General features: G+C 42.1%; 1 protein-coding gene across 1 annotated transcript; it reads left to right on the top strand.

Annotated features, from left to right (window-relative positions):
* Positions 1-774: 774 nt before the first annotated feature.
* On the top strand, positions 775-18629 carry LOC6579278 (mucin-5AC). Its single transcript, XM_002005138.4, has 5 exons — positions 775-1409; positions 13368-16720; positions 16776-16952; positions 17018-17325; positions 17397-18629. Exons 2-5 carry the CDS (start codon positions 13379-13381, stop codon positions 18250-18252), a joined length of 4683 nt encoding a protein of 1560 aa, XP_002005174.1. The 5' UTR covers positions 775-1409; positions 13368-13378; the 3' UTR covers positions 18253-18629.
* The last annotated feature ends 458 nt before the right edge of the window (positions 18630-19087 follow it).

Below are 19087 nucleotides of genomic sequence, written 5' to 3'. Positions count from 1 at the left end.
AAGAGAAAACAACCTCAACCCCAGCTTCAGTTTCAGCTTCTTCAAGATCAACTTCCCCAATTTATGCGCACTTTAAATTGCAATTTAATTGTAAGCCAATTCTGATACAATGGAATATCTTTAAATGAAACCGAATTCAAAGCCAACTTCTTATGCCCCACACAAGGGCTGCTGCCCGCACAGCATGAACCAAGTGCAGAGAGTACAGCAAACAACAAACAACCTAATTAAATACAATGGAATTTATGTAACACAGAATTGACTCGCTAGACGACCTTGAGTACCACATGCCAGCAGCGAAATCCCATTAAAGCTTGATATACGGATCTTAGACGTGGCAATGAGTCAATATAGTAAGTATATGGAGAAGTATATTTCCATTATAGCGGCCAATGTTGGCGGGGTCTCAGCTCATGATTCATGAAATGCCACAAATGCAGCCAGAGTTGATTTCGAGCCAAATGCAATAATCGATTTAGCTTGGCGACAATTGCAAAATACCGCTAAAAAAAGACAAAAAACTCTGCTTAGAGTTACAGAAGTTAGTCTCGCCAATTAAGTTAAGGTGACATTTATAGCTTTGAACTAATTTTCCGGTCGCCTACAACAACAACAACAACAACAACAGCAACGAATTCCTGTGGCAGAAGAACAGTTGAAGAGCGAGCAAGTTTGTTGCCTAAGTCTTTTGTGCGCTACTAGTGTATGGGTGTGTGTGTCTGTCTCTGTCGCATGTGTGTGTGTGTGTGTGTGTGCGTGCTGGTACAGTTTTTGTGGCCTGGCTAAAAGCTGCAGCTACACAAAGCCGCTTTAAGCGTCGCGTCGCGTCGCTGCCGATGCCGATGCCGATGCCGACGGCGCAGTCAACGTCGGCGCCGCTGGCTGAAAAGCAAACCACAAACCACTCTTACTTACTTTTGGCCACAGACGCTTTTCATTTCTTCAGTCTGTTAACGGCACGCCAGCGATGCAGACGCGTTAGCTCCGGCTAAGAGAAACAAACCCAACTACGACAGCCAAGCCAAGCGCTCACTGTTAACTGTAAATTGTAAAACTGTATTAACTAGTGCACAGTGGTACCAGAGCGGTTTGAAAGTGCGTGCGCTTCCTGAACGAGTTGCTTAAGTGTTGTTGCCGCTATTGAAGCTGCTACTGCATTTTGTTGTGCCATCCAAGTGGGAGATATTTTTTGTACAAATAGCAGCAAGTGAAATTTTTAAACGCGTTCATTGCACTGCCAGCCACGCCCACCTTTGGCCCCAAATACGCGAGTGGCGCCTGATAATTCAGCAAATTAAAACCAAATTTCAAGCATTAATAGATACCCAGAGAGAGAGAGAGAGAGAGAGAGAGAGGAAGATATATCTAAGCTATAGAGCTGCCCACTTGCAGCAGCTGAAGCTGTAAAGGTAAGTAGCAGCTGCCAAAAAAGGCAAATAGAAATTTATCAGCCAACACACACACACACACACACACACACATCGAGCGCAATTTGCTGTTTATTTTCATGCTCTAATTATTTGGAAATTTGATTTTTGTTTTCATCTTCATCAAGTGGCATGCAATTTGTGCGAGACAGAGATAGCAATAGCGCTAGCCTCAAAGACGTCTGTCAATAATGTTGAAGCGATTTATTGTGCAGCTCAGCGGATGCTCCTCTGCAGTCGACCCATTGACACAAAGAGCCATCTAGATAAAGATCTTAACAAGACGAACTCAACCCAATTTTCACTTAAGTGAAATTTTCGGCTAACAAGAGAAAAAAACCTGGTTTATCTATTTACATAGGCAGCTAGACAGTTGAGCAGACCAGGGCAGAGTACATTTGTTGTTGTTGTTGTTGTTGCTGCTTCTGTTGCTGCTTATGACAAATGTTGGCAACGCGCTTTTCGCTTTCAATGGGCCATCATCAACATGGGCAACAATCCATCAAGCCAATGTCTCTCTCTGTGTGTATATGTGTGTGTGTGTGTGTGTGAGTGAGTGTGGCACATGACCATAACGAAACTAATGTGCCGCATTTTGTTGTCATTTTGGCAAAAATCAAAACATGAAAGCGAAACTTGCCTCACACATATTTATATGGAATTTATCTATATATATACAAATATATATATATATATAGGTATATATATATTGTTTATCATTTCTGATTTTCTTTTGTTCGTCTGCGAAATTAAATACTTTCTAATTACAATAAACGCAGGCAATGTCCGTTCAACGTTTTTTCTTAGCCTTTGGCTGTGGCTAAAATCACGTAGCCGACGCATTGGCCAGCAAAGTCGCGAAAGTGTCAAGAAAACAAAAACAAAAGCAACAACCAACCAAAACTCACTTTTTCTTTATTGTCATAATTTATATATAAGCTTGTGTCTGCGCTTCATGTTTATTTATTTGGCTCTTAACCGTATTTATTGACAGTCGAAAAAAAAAAAACAAACAAAACTGAAAAGTAAAAAAAAAAACCATAAACATGTGGTACGCCGCTTAAACCCTTCGTGCCCCTCCACGCCCAGCCGGCTGCACGTCGCGTGCCACAATTGTTTTGTAGTGCGAACGAAAGTGAAACGTGCAAATAACTACACACACACACACATACATAACACACACACGTATATTTTTGGATTGCCTAAATGCCCAGAAGCTATGCCATTGCACGTGCCAGCCGCCCTGTGCGGTCTCAGCCAGAAACTTCGACAGTCGCCACAAACGGCGGCAATTTGTGGGCCAATTTATTTGAATTGTTTTTAGCTATTTGTTTTTTCTTCAGCCTTGTTGCATTTGAGTGCTCTCTCAACAGGTATTACAATAGGGAAAAAATGGTTTTGTCTTAACCAACGGAAGCTATAAAAACTCGTCTTTTCTCTGTTTTATGTGGCTTGAAGCACAATAAAGAAAGGTTTTCCATTGGTCATTAGAATTGGCATTGCTGCAGATCTCTCTTGGACAAGAGATAATGTGTTATGCGCATATATAGCTATTCATAATTTATATAACTATAAAGTTTTATATAACTAGAAGTCTTGCTGGCTTTTATGCAAATATTTTTTGTGTTTGCTGGAGTAAAACATAAATGTTTTCGGAAGGAAAGCTGGGCATTTTGATCAGCATCAAATATCTTACAGCTAGAGACGATTTAAATAACTGAAAGATAAAGCATAATGCAAGAAGCTTAAGGCTGAATTTAGAGTTGAATTTGCCAAGCCAAATCTTTTATGTAAAAGTCATAAAACTTAAATCTAAAACTGCTTTTCCAATTTCGAAAAAATATAACAAACTAAATTAATAATTAAATTCCAGATAATTTAAAAATTCCTTTAAAATATAAAGGTGTATATTAAATTTACTGTATTCTCTATATACATAATTTCTTTAACTGTACCTATTTGAGTTAACTTTGAATTTTTAACATTTTTCTAAAAACTTTTTGAAATCAAATAGAATTTCTATAAATTTCTGGCGATTTCCTTTATTATATATGAATAAATATTTATTATTCGGCCCCCTTGGATTTATCTGAGATTATATTAAAAAAAATCTATTAATAAAATATAACTTTTATAAAAAATGTATGTTTTTTTTGTTATGCTTTTATCTATGCAGCTATATATTTCCATACTCTATATATTTATTGCTTAATTGTGAAAAAAAAAATAATTATATATTTTAAAATATTTCGAAACCTTGAAGGCTCTCATAACTGCAATCATAATTAGCAGCTGCTCCCACGCTTTAGCATTAAGATGCCAAAACATTTCGTTAATTGTTATTATAATTACTATGATGCGCATCTATAACAAGGCTAAGACTGGCCATTTGACGTTCATTTCAATGACTTCTACCTGGCTTTGTTCACTTTGACAAGCCCCAACTGACAAGCTTTAGCTATTTATTTGATTTGATTTTCAGCTTTTTTTTCCATTAACCAACATAGATTAACGTCAACTTAAGACTAACCCTATCCTTCACTCTCTCCCATCCTTCACTTAGTCCCATCTCATCTTTAATTCAACAAACACCAAAAACACTTTCAGCTTCTGCTGAATTTCACATAAACACAAAAGACTTAAGACACAAACTTGTTAGGCAAACAGCCCAAAGCAGAAAATTCAAATTGAAAAATCAACTAAAGAGCTGCGTAAATATGCTTAACATGCACAACTACAAATACAACAATGTTTGGTATATGCCTAGAAAATACTGCGCAAATACCGCACAGATCAAAAGACCAAATAAAAGCAAATATTGTTGTTGTTGTCGCATAAATCGTGAGCAGCGGCTGCTGTTGCTGCTGCTGCTGCTGCTGCTGCTGCAGTTGCAAGTTGCAGCTGCCCCCTGGGTGCATGTGCCAGATCAACGCTTCGACAGTTGATTAGTCAGCCGTGTCAAGCAAGGCGTACAATTTCGTTTCTAGACCAGAGTCTAGAAAAAGAGAGAAGCAAAAACAAAAAACAAGTTAAGGCTAGCCAAAGCTATTTGTTAGCCAGTTTCAGTTGCCGCTAGACATGTGTATGTGTCTATGTGTCTGTGTGTGTTTCTATATATATTTGTCATTCGCTGCAATATTTTCTCACAGTCCGAGCGACGTGTTGGTATCTACTCCATATATCGTGCCGCTGAATTGATTGCTAATGTGCATCTATAAAGCAGCATCTATGTGTCTAAATGCACTCGTTTATGTAAATTTCAAGCAGCCTATTGCACAAGCTCACTGTGAGAATGTAGACATGTATACACTATACATATACATATGTACATGCATGTATATATATTCGGAGTCAACTTTTGCTTTCTTTCGGCTGCCTGCTTCAGTTGACTCGACGGCCACACTTGGCTGGCGCTGTGGCTTTTGTTTTGTCAACTCGTAGTTATTGTGTCTATACTTAGTTAACTTTTGCAATTGTCACATTGTTTTAGCTCTTTGCAATTGGCTCTATGTAATTAGCGTGTTGCGCATCCTTACGCAATTGGCTGCGAAATCAATCAGGTCAGCCGATAAAACCCGAAAAAAAAAAAACAAAAACAATTTTAACAATTTTAGCAATTTAACTGTGCTTTTGACTCACTAAGCCTCGGGCATCCGCTTTGGCGCTCTTGCGCAATCTAAATCATATGTATATAAACGATATATTAATATATATGTATGTGTAATTTGTCGATACTTTGGCTTGGCCAACAAATATTTGTTCAGCGTTAAGGCCAAATCGAACGTGATTAAGGCTTGGGCTATTTCCAATTCTTGCTCAATTGAGCATGTCCGGCTGTTGAGCTACTGTGCGACGCTGGGTGCCCACTGTACAGTGGTCACATACTTACACGCACTTTCACGCGCAAAACACTTTCGCTTTCAAATGCAAAACTCTGGGCATGACTCAGCATTTACAATTTAATCTTAATGAATGTTAATGAATAAAATGAAATTTTCTTGCACAGAAAATAAAAGCTTTTTCGTTGCGGGAATAGAAAATGAGGACAAATTTTAAATAATAATCTACTTCTTTTTTTTATAAGAATTTTTTCATTAATTGAAAATGGAAAATCAGGGTATATAATATTGGCAGAGCCAGTTTGATTGACTGCAATACAAACACAGATTTTCTAGAGCTTGAATTTTTAGCATAAAATTGGCAGATAATAATTATAAATTATAAAGACATTTCTCAATCAGCGCAGCTCAAAAAATTCTGTAAAATATTTCAAATAGCAGCAGAACTTATAAATAAACATTATTTGCGCCAGAGAATAAATGTCAAACCCGTTATGAAAAGCTAAGAATTTTTTAAGCTGGCAAAGACTTTCAAGTATAATAATTAGGTCAGCTAGAGCTTAAGCTTTAGTTAGTATAGTATAAATAAATCATTATACAGTGATTCACAGCTTATTTCAACCAACTCCTCAAAAAAATAAGTTTGTTGGTCTATAAAATGTAAACTATTATGGATATCCATAAAACGTAAATGCAGATTGTTGGTGTGATATATAAACTAATAAAAATTTAATTTATTTATTCTTTAACTATTTTTTTTTATATTTAATAAAGCTTAAAAACGTAAAAATATGACCAAATTATATATAGAATTCATGACGAATCACAACAAACTTGTGCATAGATCTGCTAAGTACTAAAAATATATATATGATACATAACCTAATTCTTCATTAGCCCATTCTCTTGATCTAATCGATCTTCAAGGCAAAATCTTGAAAGTTAAGCCTCCTTTTCACAACTTGATTTCAAGAGCTTCAAGTATTTCAGTTGATGATGACATAAAGCAAAGTGAAAATTATTTAAATGGAATGCGGACATACTCTTTGCACTCTTGCTCTTGCTGCAGAGTTCAACTCACACTACTACATTCCCTCTGCCCGCTGCGTGTACTGAAGACACTTAAATATGCAGAGCGTATTGAGTGGGCAAGCAGCTCATTAAAATCCGATAAAGATCGGATACGAATTGGTTGCCTCATAAATAAACTAATAATTAAAAAATATTATAAAATTAAAAAAAAAATAAACTGTAATAATGCGCTTCGCATTCCAACACATACATACATAATGTCCGAAGAAGAGGAAGAGCGCAACACTTTCTAAATCGCTTACCTAACGAGGGTTGTCATAAATTCTTGAGATTGCGCAAGCCCTTGCTTAACGAGGCGGCATATTTGATTCCATTTGATTTCTGAGCAGGTGCCTGGCCTCGGCTCATTTGGAAAGCAAACAAAAATGAAAGTTTTCTTCTTGTTTTCAGTTGTTGTTGTTGTTGCTGTTTTTAGCCCGCAAGCGGCGTGAAATTTACATTTCGTTTAATAATTTGAAGCATTCCACGTTCACGTTTCGCCCCTTCATGTGCGTCGCGGCATAAAATTTGAGGAATTAGTCTGATGACGCCCAGCAAACCAAAAACCAGCAAACCAGAAATCGAAATTAAATTTGTTTTTTAGGCGCCCAAAATTGGGACTGTCTGCCGGTGGCGAGAAAAACAAAAATGTTGTTTAATGCATTTGAATTTTCCGGCAGCCAAAAACAAGCTTCAAAGCCTCAGCTTTGGGGCACTGGCCAGGCAATTTCTGTTGCTGTCGCTGTTGTTGTTGTTGTTGCTGTTGCTGTTGCTGTGGCAGTCAAAGCCATAAAATGCATTTCATTGTCGCTTTCGTTTTCATTGGAGTTCAATGTCCCAAGCACGCGGCGCATAAATTTTGCATTGTCGCTGAACGCCTTTGGCCCCAAAACGACGGAGCGACGTAGCGACGGAGCGACGGAGCGAGGGGCGCTTCATATTTTAGCCATAAATTTGCCTGCACCCAGCGCAGGCAGTGACAGCCGCAACTCCATAATTGGCCAGAGATTGCAAATTTCTGTTGAGTATCTTTGAGCTGTGTGATCTGTGTGAGCCCAAAATGTGTAACGGCATATCCACAGATCTATGTAGCAAGATATATTATATAGTTTTCGTAACGCATTCATTCAATTATCTACATATGTTTCTCTATAATATATGAGACAGTTAGACAATTAGCTATAGCTGCCTGTCATTTAGTTAGTCACACGTGCAGCTCGCAGCTGCCACTTAATGTGCAACGGCAACGGCAGCAGCAACAACAACAACAACAGCAACAGCTGAAGCAGTTTGTTGTGCAAAAGCCCTCATTAATCCAACTCTTTGATTTATGATACACTTTGGCAATAGGGTATTATAGTTTTAGCATGAACATGTTTATTAATATATGTTATTTGATATACTCGTGCATATATATTTTTGGCATGCTGAAAAGATCGTAGGTATAGAAACACAACAACAGAGCTTTTTTAATTGTTGTTATTATTTCACTAAAATTTTCTTATATATACAAGTCAATTGAGTGAATTATTTATGAGTTCAATAAATCCTCATTGAGTGAGCTAGGAAATTGTAAGAACGGACCATTTAGCGCACTCTCCAGGCCTTTCATGCTGTCTATGCTAAATGAATTATAATACTCTAAAATTGCAATGAGAGGCGCTCGGAAGAAGAAAGAAGATATTTCTTTGCTCAGACCATATCTATAAATTTACGATGGCGGTACAAGTTCAAGAATTGGTCTTTCTTTTCACTTATTCAAATAAATTTTTTATTATCTTTGACTTATTTTCTGCATTTTACATATATGCATTTTTTAACGTTTTAAAGTATGTATTATTAATTTATTCACATTTATATGTACAAACGACGCTAAAGTTTCTGCACATTTGAATTGATATAATTATAGCTTAAAATATAGTCATTTGGTTTATGAATAGCTGAAGCATCGGAGAGTTTAAATATGAATATGCCTTATTAGTATATTCACAATCTTTGCATATTAAATATGCATAAAGATTGTGAATATGCTAATATGATATGATCATATGGTCATATCATATCATATCGCTATATTATATAAAAATACATTTCTAATCAGTTTTACAGCTCTTACATATACATATGTACGTATTTGAAACTATAAGGCAGTATAATCATAATCAGATAAGCTACATAGCCTATATGTATATATGTACATATATATGAAAATAATAAATTGATAGGGTACACCTGAACATCAATTTAGACAGATGTTTGGCACAAAGTTAGTCATACATATACATATATACATACGATAAACATGGCTTTGTGCCAAACATCTATCCAATATGTTTTTTAAGGAATTCCCTATTATGTTATTATTTATAAGACACTGCCAAGGCGTTCGTCTAAGACACTACAACACAACATGCATTCCGATCGTAGTTGCTGAATTGCTGAAATGGCAAGGTCACTTTTACAACTTATCCCCATAGAGGAGATGATGATGAGGAGATGAGATGCAGCAGAGAGAAAACATGTTTTTTTTTTTTTTTTTGCAGATTTGCAAAACTTGTTTTTTTATTAGTTGTTAATTGAAAAAAAAAAAAAGACTTGAGCTCTCTTGTAAGTTGTAAGTTTCTTTTGATAGCCTACTGCTTACAAAATCATATAAAAGCTGGACCCATAGTAGAGTAGAGGCAAGAAGATATAGAATTAACGACCTTAGACGAGGTGAGGTTGAAGTAAGATGACTTTTTATACAAAAATAAAAATTAGAATAATAATAAATAAATAGAATAATAATAATAGATAAATAAATAGAATATTAATAATAAATAAACAAAAACAATTTCAATGTAAATCTCCCATATCTATATATGTAAACGAGAGTATCTATGTTTCGACTTTCTTCATTCCTCACATAGTTTTGCTAGCTTGACAAAATTTTTCTCGCTATGAGCTTTTGGCTAATTGGCTGCGTAGCATTTCAATTAGTTTGTTGGCCGTCAATTTTGGCAATTGGAAATTGGCAACTGTTGACTCATAAATTGTGAGCCAAATCACTGCCCCGAACAGGCAACAAGCCACAAGCAACAACTAACAACCGACAGCTGATTCAACAAGCATTTTTTTTCGCAGTTTGAATCTATTATTTTTGGCTCCATTGCCAAACGTGCAGCCTCCGAGGCGCAATGCGTTCGATGTGCTCTGATAATTGTGTGCGCTGCACTTTGTGGGCTTTATTTTTATTTTTTAGATTTTAGTTTTTACTCGTTGTGAGCACATACATAAGTATCTTTATCTTGAGCTGCAGGCGTTGCTGCAAGTATCCAACCCACACCCAAGTCGCGTCACATTCGGCGTTGAAGTCAACAAAGCGTGGCCAGCAACGAGGCGTTGATTTTGCCAGCCAAATGCAATTAAAGTCTTAGCTCGCATTCGAGATTTTTGTATATTTCGCATCTGTGTGTAGATTGTGCTTGGGCTGCATTGCAACATGACAGTGACACACTGAGACCGCTGTTAACTACTTATTGTACATTAAGCGTTCAGGTCTGTCATTATGTGCAAATATTTACACTACTTATGCCCAAAGATACTCTAAGAAGGTCTGAGGTGTTAAAGATCTGGCAAGCAATTGAATTACAGAATGAAAGAAATTAGTACTTAGCCAGAGATAAAAATAAAAATTTTTAAATAGGAAACAAACATTTTTTTAATAAAAAATAAATAAATAAATAAATAAATTGAAATATAAATATACATATATCACTTTTGTATATGATTTTTAAAATTCATTCAATCTTATATACTCTTAAAAAAGAAATGTTTCTATTTTTAGCATGTAATATAAACTAATATAAATTTAATTATAAGTTAAAAATTTATATAAAATTTTTAGAAAAATATTTAAAAACAAAAGCATAAATTTATTAAATATAGTTTTTATTTTTATTACTTTGAAATACAAATTAAAATCAAATTATTTTTTTTTTATTATATTTATTATGAATTTTTTTTGTTATTAAAAATATCTATATAATTTAAGTGAATCAAAAAGAAAATCAACTGTGCTTCCCCAGCATTTCTTCACATGAACAATTCTTGCCCTCAGCAATAATTTAGGCCAATTATTTAGGCAATTTTAATACCAGAAAACAGACGATTGCCACATCCACATAAGATCTCGAAATCAAATTCTGCCTAGAGTATTCATTTGCTTTATAGCACCTGCAATGTTTGGGACCTCATTATTTTGTAATGTCTTCAACACCTTTCCACATTATTTGCATATTTCTCTTTGCAGTTTCACAAAAATCCCATTAAGAAACAAAACGAAACTCATTTGGCCACTTGAATTTGCATTGTTGCTCTGTTGCTGCCGCAATTTATGGTGAGTGCGGTTACTTTTCTGCTAGCTCTATAATTAGATTTTGTTATTTTGGGCGCGGCTCGGTGTGGGCGTGCCGGCGACACTAAGGCCCACACCCAGTTAATCATGGCGGCTGGCCGTCGATGAGGCAATGTCAATGCCAGAGCAATTGTTGCAACTACGCACAAATTGAAAGCCGATTGAGCATAGGTATTGAGGCTGGAACAGATTGTAAGCGGCTTAAGTAGCTACACATATAGATCTATGTAGAGTTTGCCATATATGTGTGTTGTTTGGTTTTTCGGTTAACACAGTTCCGGCTGGGTTGGCTGCCCAACCGCAGCCTCGGGCATTCAGCTGACCAACTGCAATTAATTCAAGGCTAACAAAAGCCACATGCTCGTTAAAGCGACGCCCACACAATGTTGTTCAACTTTCTTAGCGATTACCAGATGAAAGGGAATTTCACTTGCAGCGTACCGAGAGACAATAACTAAGTTACAACAGATGCCCAACTGAGGGCATTGTCACATTTCACTTTCATTGCACAGAGATGGAAAGATACGGAAATATAGATACAGAGATAGAAAGAGACAGAGATGGAAAGCTACATATATACAGATAGAGATACAGAAATACACAAATTCTATAAAGATAAAGGTACAAAGATATAGATGCATGCATACAAAGATACATATACTGAAATGCTAATATAAATATACAGAAATATACAGTTACAAGTATACATACACACATGCAGATACAAACATACCGATTTAAATGCAAAGATACAGATATACACATATAAAGATACAAAGGCATGAATAGATCAATACAGATTTAAGAAGCAAACATATATCACACAAATACTTATATAAAGATGCTATGATATAATGATGAAACAGTGGCAGTTACAAAGAAACATGTGCATTGATTCGGATACCAAGATTCACATATATGTATATAGGCAAATTCACATGCTAGCATATACAGCTACAGATACAAAGACACAAAGATACAGAGATTTACATGGCTATAGCATTGCATACAATAAGTGCATATGGACAATCATTTCAAGTGCAGGCCAATGTCTCTGGCAGAGCTGAAGTCAGTCGGGTGTGACAACGGGTTTGGCTAGGTACGGCCCCTAGGTAGTGGCGACTACCTCCCCTCTGTACCGTCAGCTATTCAAAGTGACCGCAAGTGTGTTTAATTTCTATAATTTACCAGCTCTTTCGCTCTCTTGCTCTCCCTCCCTCTCTCGCTCTCTCGCTGTCTCTCTTTCTGTCCAGCGTCAGTTGAACTTTCTTCTTTCACTGTGCCACCTGTAGACCTCCACGAATGGGTCTATCTGGCTCCTGCTCTGGGTTTGAGTTCCGTTTTGGCGGCTGTTACGATATTTCGCATTTATTTTTTTATGTTTTTGCTGTTATTTTTGCAACTTTTGCTTTCGTTTAACCCATTTAATGCGGGTCTGGTCCGTTGTGTTGGTCTGGTCGGGTCGGGTCTGGCATCCGTTATAAGCATGTGCATATTTCATTGCAACGGTAACAATACCAACACACACACACACACACACACATGCACACTTGTGTGTTTGCCTTTAATGCAGTGGAAAAGTGAAAACGAAAGTGATCAGAGCTGCAGTTATCCAGTTAGCTGATCAGTTGCTCGCATGCTGAACCATCCAGCCAGCTCCAACTCCGGTCAGTTGACTTTCGTTTTGGAATCTCCACATTCTGCATGAGTGTGTGTGCGCCTTGATAATGATGATGCAATTAAAGGCCAGGCCAGCCCAGCCGCAACGAATTAACATATTATCCATATGCAAAATCAGTCAGCAATAAGGAAATCATTCGACAGTTGACCGATCACCGATCACTGATCAGTGATCAGCGATCATTGTGCACATGGATCACAGCAGCATTGTTCATGATGACAAATTATAGACACTGTTTATACTAAATGCAATTTCTCGCAATGACCAAACTGTAGCGACTGCTACAATTATGGCAATTGGTTGGCATTTATGGACCGTTAGGCCGACGACAGAGCTGTCAACTGGCTTTGGCCAAGTCCAAGAGCCGGCTGCAGCCGGCAATTATCAATGGCAGTTGCGGCTGCACCAGTCGCCGTTGTGGTTATAGCAACCTTTCACCTGTCCCGGCCTATGAAACTGGTTTCACATTCCCTCAAATGCAAATCAATAGAATCGACAATCGCCCACTGACCTTGCTTTGTGCTCGTTGCTCTTTGCACGTGTCGTGACGGTGTTCTTCTAGAGCTGCGCTGCAGTCTGTTATTATTATTATGTCACGAATTAAGAAGTTTTACGCTTAGTTGATTTAATGAAACAGAAGGTGAAATAATCTCAGTAAATCTCTTGAGACAAGTATTGAGGAAAGATAGGAGTTGAAGGAAATAAGAGTCTCAGCGGTACAGCAGTTGTGAATCTGTACTCCTATTAATTAGAGACTCTACAGGCATTATATACTTGCATTTACCTTTGGATTTACTGAAGTTTGAAGAACTCTGTAGATGCAGAAAATGTGTAGACTAGGCAACCCAAAAACATCTGATTTCATTTATATCCCACATTAAACGAATTTCCCTGCCGTAATAAAATTTCCCTTCATTTCAATGCAACTCTTTCTCTCTACTCTTCACTTCCAGGCAGTTTGACTATGAAACGTCGCATGCAACTCATTGCCGTTTGGCTGGGCCTTTTGGCCTCCGCCAGCTACGCACAGACGCAGAAGGAGTCCTCGGGCAAATGGTCGCGGCAACTGGAATCTGTGGGCACTGCTGACACTGGCGATGCGCTGGACTGGGTGCCCCTGGCACAGCCGCTGGATGAAAGCGGCAAAGATCGCTCGGGCAATGGCCGTGTGCTCACCTATTCGCAGTCCTTTCCGCCCAGCGGGCGTTTCGGCGAGCTGAGCAAGCCTTTCGATTACCCGTATCAGTTTCAACGTTTTCCCCAAGCAGCACCGCTGCGGCACCAGGGACCACCGCCGCCGCTGAAGAGCAGCGCCGCCCAGGAGCCCACCTCGCAGTCGTTCTTCAAGTTCGAGATGCCCTTCCACAACGAGGCCAATCAGCCCAATGCGCCGCCCACGCTGCAAACGGGCTATCAGATACAGCACTCCTTTGGCGGCAGCTCCCTGCCCGCTCCCTCCTCGCTGTTCAGTCCACCATCGCTGTTTGGCCAGCAGCCGCAACCGTATTCCGACTTCCAGAAACCACTCGCCCAGGCGCTGAGCAAGCCACTGCATCAGCAGAACTTCATACAGGACAATTTCCCACTGAAGTCTCATGCCAAGCCCATACCCACGCAGGCCTCCCTCCAGAGCGTAACGCCACAAGTTTTCCCCGTTGATCCCGAGCCGGAAAATGTGTTTGGCTTGAACAAGCCAGCTGCTCCCTCCTCTGCTGCCAACACTAACAGCCAACAGCAGCAGCAGCAGCAGCAGCAGGAGGTCCAACTGCTCTATGTGCCCTACGATACGCTCTACAATCAACAGCGACAGAATCCGAACTCCGCTGGACTCGGCGCGAGCAGTAACTTCGAGGTGAACAAGTTCAATGTGAACGCCGGCCTGCCCGCTGTCAATCCCTATCAGATCAATCAGTTCTACACACAGGATCCGAGTGTGGGCAGCGATTTCTTTAACTCCGGCACCACGACTCGTCCAAGCACCACCACAACTCAGCCGCAGCACATCTTCCAGAGCTTTGCCCAGCCGCAAGCCCAGGTGCAATCGCAGCCGCAGTTCACGACAGCCAAGCCCAAGCCGAAGGCACACCAGCCCCCATTGGCCATGTTCCTGCTGCGTCCCAATGCGCGACCCACCCAGTCGGATGTGGTTGCGGCGCTGCGCAATGCTCGCACCATTTCCGTCATCGATGCGCCCACCAAGCAGACGCCTGAGATATTCGTCGGACCCGCTGGCATGCCCATACCCGATGGCTATGTCAAGTTCGATCTGCCCTATCTGTCGCAGCTGGCGCACAGCCGCGATCTGCAGGACGTCTCCTTCTTTGTGGCACCGCTCAGCTATCGCACGCCCAATGGCTTCAATAAGATATTGCTGCCCGAGCCGCATGTGGGCTCCATTGTGATCAACCGCGCCAAGGATACGGCTGCCCGGCAGGAGCTCGTCCAGCCTCAGCCCGTGCGTCCGCAGCGTCCGACCAGCACACGCAACCCCTTCGAGAGCACCACGCAACCACAGCGTGGCATTGCCAGTCCAGCGCCGACACGTGGCAACAAGTTCAGCTACTATTACGTGCAGGACGGCAACCAGCAGCAGCAGCAGCAACAGCAGCAGCAGCAGGAGGTCAACACGCCTAAGCCCGCCAAGCAGGAGCGCCACAAGAAGAAGCGACCCCAGCATGTGGCCGTGGAGCAGCCCGTTTATCGTGCGCCCGCCAAGACACCAAATCCCTTTGATACACTGAATCAAATTGGAGGCGATGACTTCTTCAACACACTCAGCACCAAGCCCAGCAGCACCTCAACCACTAGCTCCACTTCCACCTCTACCTCAACCTCCACTTCGACTACCTCCACGACGGCTACGCCACAAACGCTCTTCACCTACAGCTCAAGGCCGCAGGTGGAATTCCCCAGCTCGAACGGTCAACTATATCCACAATTCGATCCCTCTGGACAGCTGCAGCCGGTGGTGCAGGAGCAGCTGCCACGCCTCACCACCCGGCCGCCCACTTCAACCACAGCCGAGGAGGAGCTGCGCATGAAGCAATACTTCCGTCAACAGGATGCCTTCCGTCAGCGACCACAAACCACCAACCCACCCTTCGAGCAGTCGGTGCAGTACGTCCAATCCTCCCAAGACTACGAGGCGCCACAGCCGTCAACGACGCAGAGGACCAAGCAGCGTGTTAATATCTATACGCCAGTGACGACCTCGGACGTGGGCTACAATGTGGATCCACAGGGACAGCCTCCGCTGAATCATCGTCCCAGCTACAACCAGAACGAGGTCAATGTGGAGTACGAACCGAATCCGTATCATGTGCCGTCCGAGCTGCCACCGCTGACACCGGACATACCCGGCCTGGTCAACAATCTGCAGGAGAAGGATAAGCTGCCAGCCAGCACAACACCCCTCAGCGGACCCGAGCCAGAGACCCGGCCCACACGTCGTCCCCTGCGTACGCGCAAGCCTGCCGTCTCAAAGGTAGTGACCACCTCGTCGGTGTCCTACTCCGAGTCGGAGAGTAATGTCAAGGTGCCCACGCATCGCATCAGACGTCCCTATGGCAGTCGCGGCACGGCAGCGGACAATGCTGGCGAGGAGCAGTCCAGCACCCAGACCAGCACACGTCGTCCGGCCACATCGCGTAATCCCTTGCTGCGCAATCCCAATCGCATACGCTACCAGCCCACCACGGAGGAGCGTCAGACACTCAAGACCAAGAAGAAGCACTACAAGGGCTCAAAGAATGGCAAGCCAAGCGAGGATCAGGATCTGGACTACCAGCGCGATGTGCTCAAGCAGAACTATCCCGTATTCAAGGCACCGTCACGTCGCCCCACCAGTCCCACGGCCATACCCAGCTCCTATGATGTGGGCAACACCGAAGGCCCCGCCTCAGAGACCCAGCAAGTGTACACGGTAACGCCCAGCAACAGCATCGACCAAGACGAGCAGAGTGTCTATGTGCCCAGCCTGCTGGAGCCCATGCAAATAGCGCAGCACTATAATGAGTTCTCCAAGGACAACTATGGACCCGGCTATTTTCCCAATCAGGAGGACCTGAATCCCACAGAGGCCATTGTGCGCAACGAAGTGAGTCCCATCTACACAACTCTGGCCACTACCACACCCTCCACTACCACAACAACAACGACCACAACAAGAACAACAACCGAGGCACCTGTGACAACAACAACACGTCGCTCGCCCTTCATACGCCGCAATTATCCGCGAGTAAGGACTACAACAACAACTGAAGCCCCGGTGACCAGCACCACCCCAACGACCGAGGAGCGTCCATCCGTAAGTCCTTAATAAGGTTTTGTTAGAAATCTATCCCAACATCGTTTATCTCTAGCTGCGCTCTCGCCTGCCACCGCGTCGTGTGGTCAAGGTGCGCCAACGTCAGCGTCGCCCCACGCATCCTGCCTCCTCGTCGACAGCTGCGCCGGAAGAGGAAGCGGAGCCCGTTACCCAGCGCCAGAATCTGCGCAAGCTGAGCCGCTACAATCAGGAGCAGAACGAACAGAAACCGGTAAGTGAGCAGATGGAACTTTATTTATATATCCCTTAACCCATCCCCCCTCCCCCAAACTGCAGCAGACAACGACACACACGCCACGTCGGCGTTACAAGCAGCCCTTCCAGCTGGAGGGTCAGGAATCGCAATGGTCACCCGCCTCGGAAACGAGCAACAGCAACACCAACAGCAACAGCAACAGCTTCAAGCCGCTCAATCCCAAATACGGCAGCAAGAGCGAGACGCACAACTTCGACAATGAGCCAGAGATTGTGACGGCGGGACCCACAGATCAACCGGAAACCTACGAATTCAACGTAGCTGCCAATCTTGGTGGATCTGGTGGTGCACAGCGCACCACACCGACGCTTAAGGAACCCAATCTCAAGTAAGCTCTAGATTTGCTAGAGAAGGTGATAAAAGTCCTTACCCCTCTCTCTCTCTCTCTTTCATTTGCAGACCCGAAAAGTCCTTTGCGGAGCTGTTGGAGGAGGTCATGGGCAAAGCGCCCGAGCAACTGGCCACCGAGTCGCCTATAAGCAGCACCATTTCGCGCCTCAACAGACGCGGCAAGTGGAAGAAGTCGCGCATCTCGGGCGGCTCAGACAATGGCGAGAATTTCGAGACGGCTGAATCTCAGAATCTGGGACCACAGCTCTACAACTCGCTCTATGCCGACAAAGACCAAAAGGCGGAGCTGGAGCCGAAGGAAGCCATAACAAGCACAACGCCCATGACACCAGCCACTGAGGCACTCACCACCAGCAGCCCCGCTGAGCTGGTGACCACCACAGCTGCGGCGCCCACAACGCCCGCGGAGTACGAGGTGACCACCGTCAAGGCGCCAGAGGCAACGACCACCATGGCCACCACGTTGGCGATGAGCGACGAGAGTGCAACGCGTCGCATGGACACAGCGGCCGATGTGGATGATCTGGACACGCAGCCGAGCATCTTCTCCGAGGTACGACAACAGCTGCACGATCTGTTTGCCATCGACGAGAGCGAGGATCAGGCGGTAACTGCAGCGCTGGCAGCTGTGGGCAAGCGTCGTCAGGATTACACCAGCATTAGGCGCACGAAGCCGGTGGAGAGCACCACAGTGGCGGCCACCGAGGCGCCCGCCGATGTGCTGGCCATTACGACGCTGGCAACGCCATCTGGCGGCAAGGAGGACAACTTCCACAAGGATCTGATGCAGCATGTCGTCTATGCGACGTCCACATCCACCAAAGTTACCTCCGAGACAGAGATCTGTTATCGTGGCCGTTGCATACGCTCCGAAGATTTGCCCGCCAATCACAAGCTACACTGAGCGAAATTGAAGCCGGTTGAGAGCTTCGCATGTAAATACGATAGGGCCAAGCGATACGAGATAGGTGAGGGCAGTACGAATTTGGATATTCGGAACAATATTAACCCTACATCCGCTTGCAATTAGCTTTAAATTACGAATTAAGCGTACATAGAGAGCTACATACATATACATATATACAAATACATATATACATATGTCGTATTCTATCTATATTCTAATCGAATCGCTTCGAACAATTTAGTAAATATAGTAGTTAAAATATTTAGTTGTTTAGCATAAACTTAATACCACTTAGGCAGCATAAGTTTTGTACAATAAATGATTGAAGAACTAACATAAATAAAGAATCTAAACCGATAATATACTATATAAAATATATGCTACAAATTAGTAATACTATTGGATAGGGGATTATATCTCAGCGTTGGAATGCTCTTCGATACGTAGACAAGGAGGAATTGTCGAGGGATATGTGATGGATCTCGAGGAGTATTGAGTAATACACTCATGGTATATATACATACATAATATATACATAATTCTATAAATAAAATAATCTACTGGTACATTAGTCAGATCTAATATAATAATATTTATATTTTATGGGGGAATATTACACACAAAAATCCAGAATAGTGAAAGGCGGCAATTTAATATACCAAGATTAAAATAAACAAATCATATTTCCGTGATATTTGACCCAAGAAACCCCAAGTAAACCTAATAATGGGAACGGAGAAACCTCATATATACATATACAAATATATATATTTCTTAGTAAATGCAACTGAGAAGTCTAGACATAATAGAGAAATATTCGTTATATTTCTCT

The sequence above is a fragment of the Drosophila mojavensis genome, unplaced genomic scaffold, assembly GCF_018153725.1.
Source record: "Drosophila mojavensis isolate 15081-1352.22 unplaced genomic scaffold, ASM1815372v1 contig_80, whole genome shotgun sequence".
In the NCBI taxonomy this organism is placed as follows: Eukaryota; Metazoa; Arthropoda; class Insecta; order Diptera; family Drosophilidae; genus Drosophila; species Drosophila mojavensis.
The sequence above is the reverse complement of the archived record's forward strand: the minus strand, read 5'-3'. Positions and strand labels throughout refer to the sequence as shown.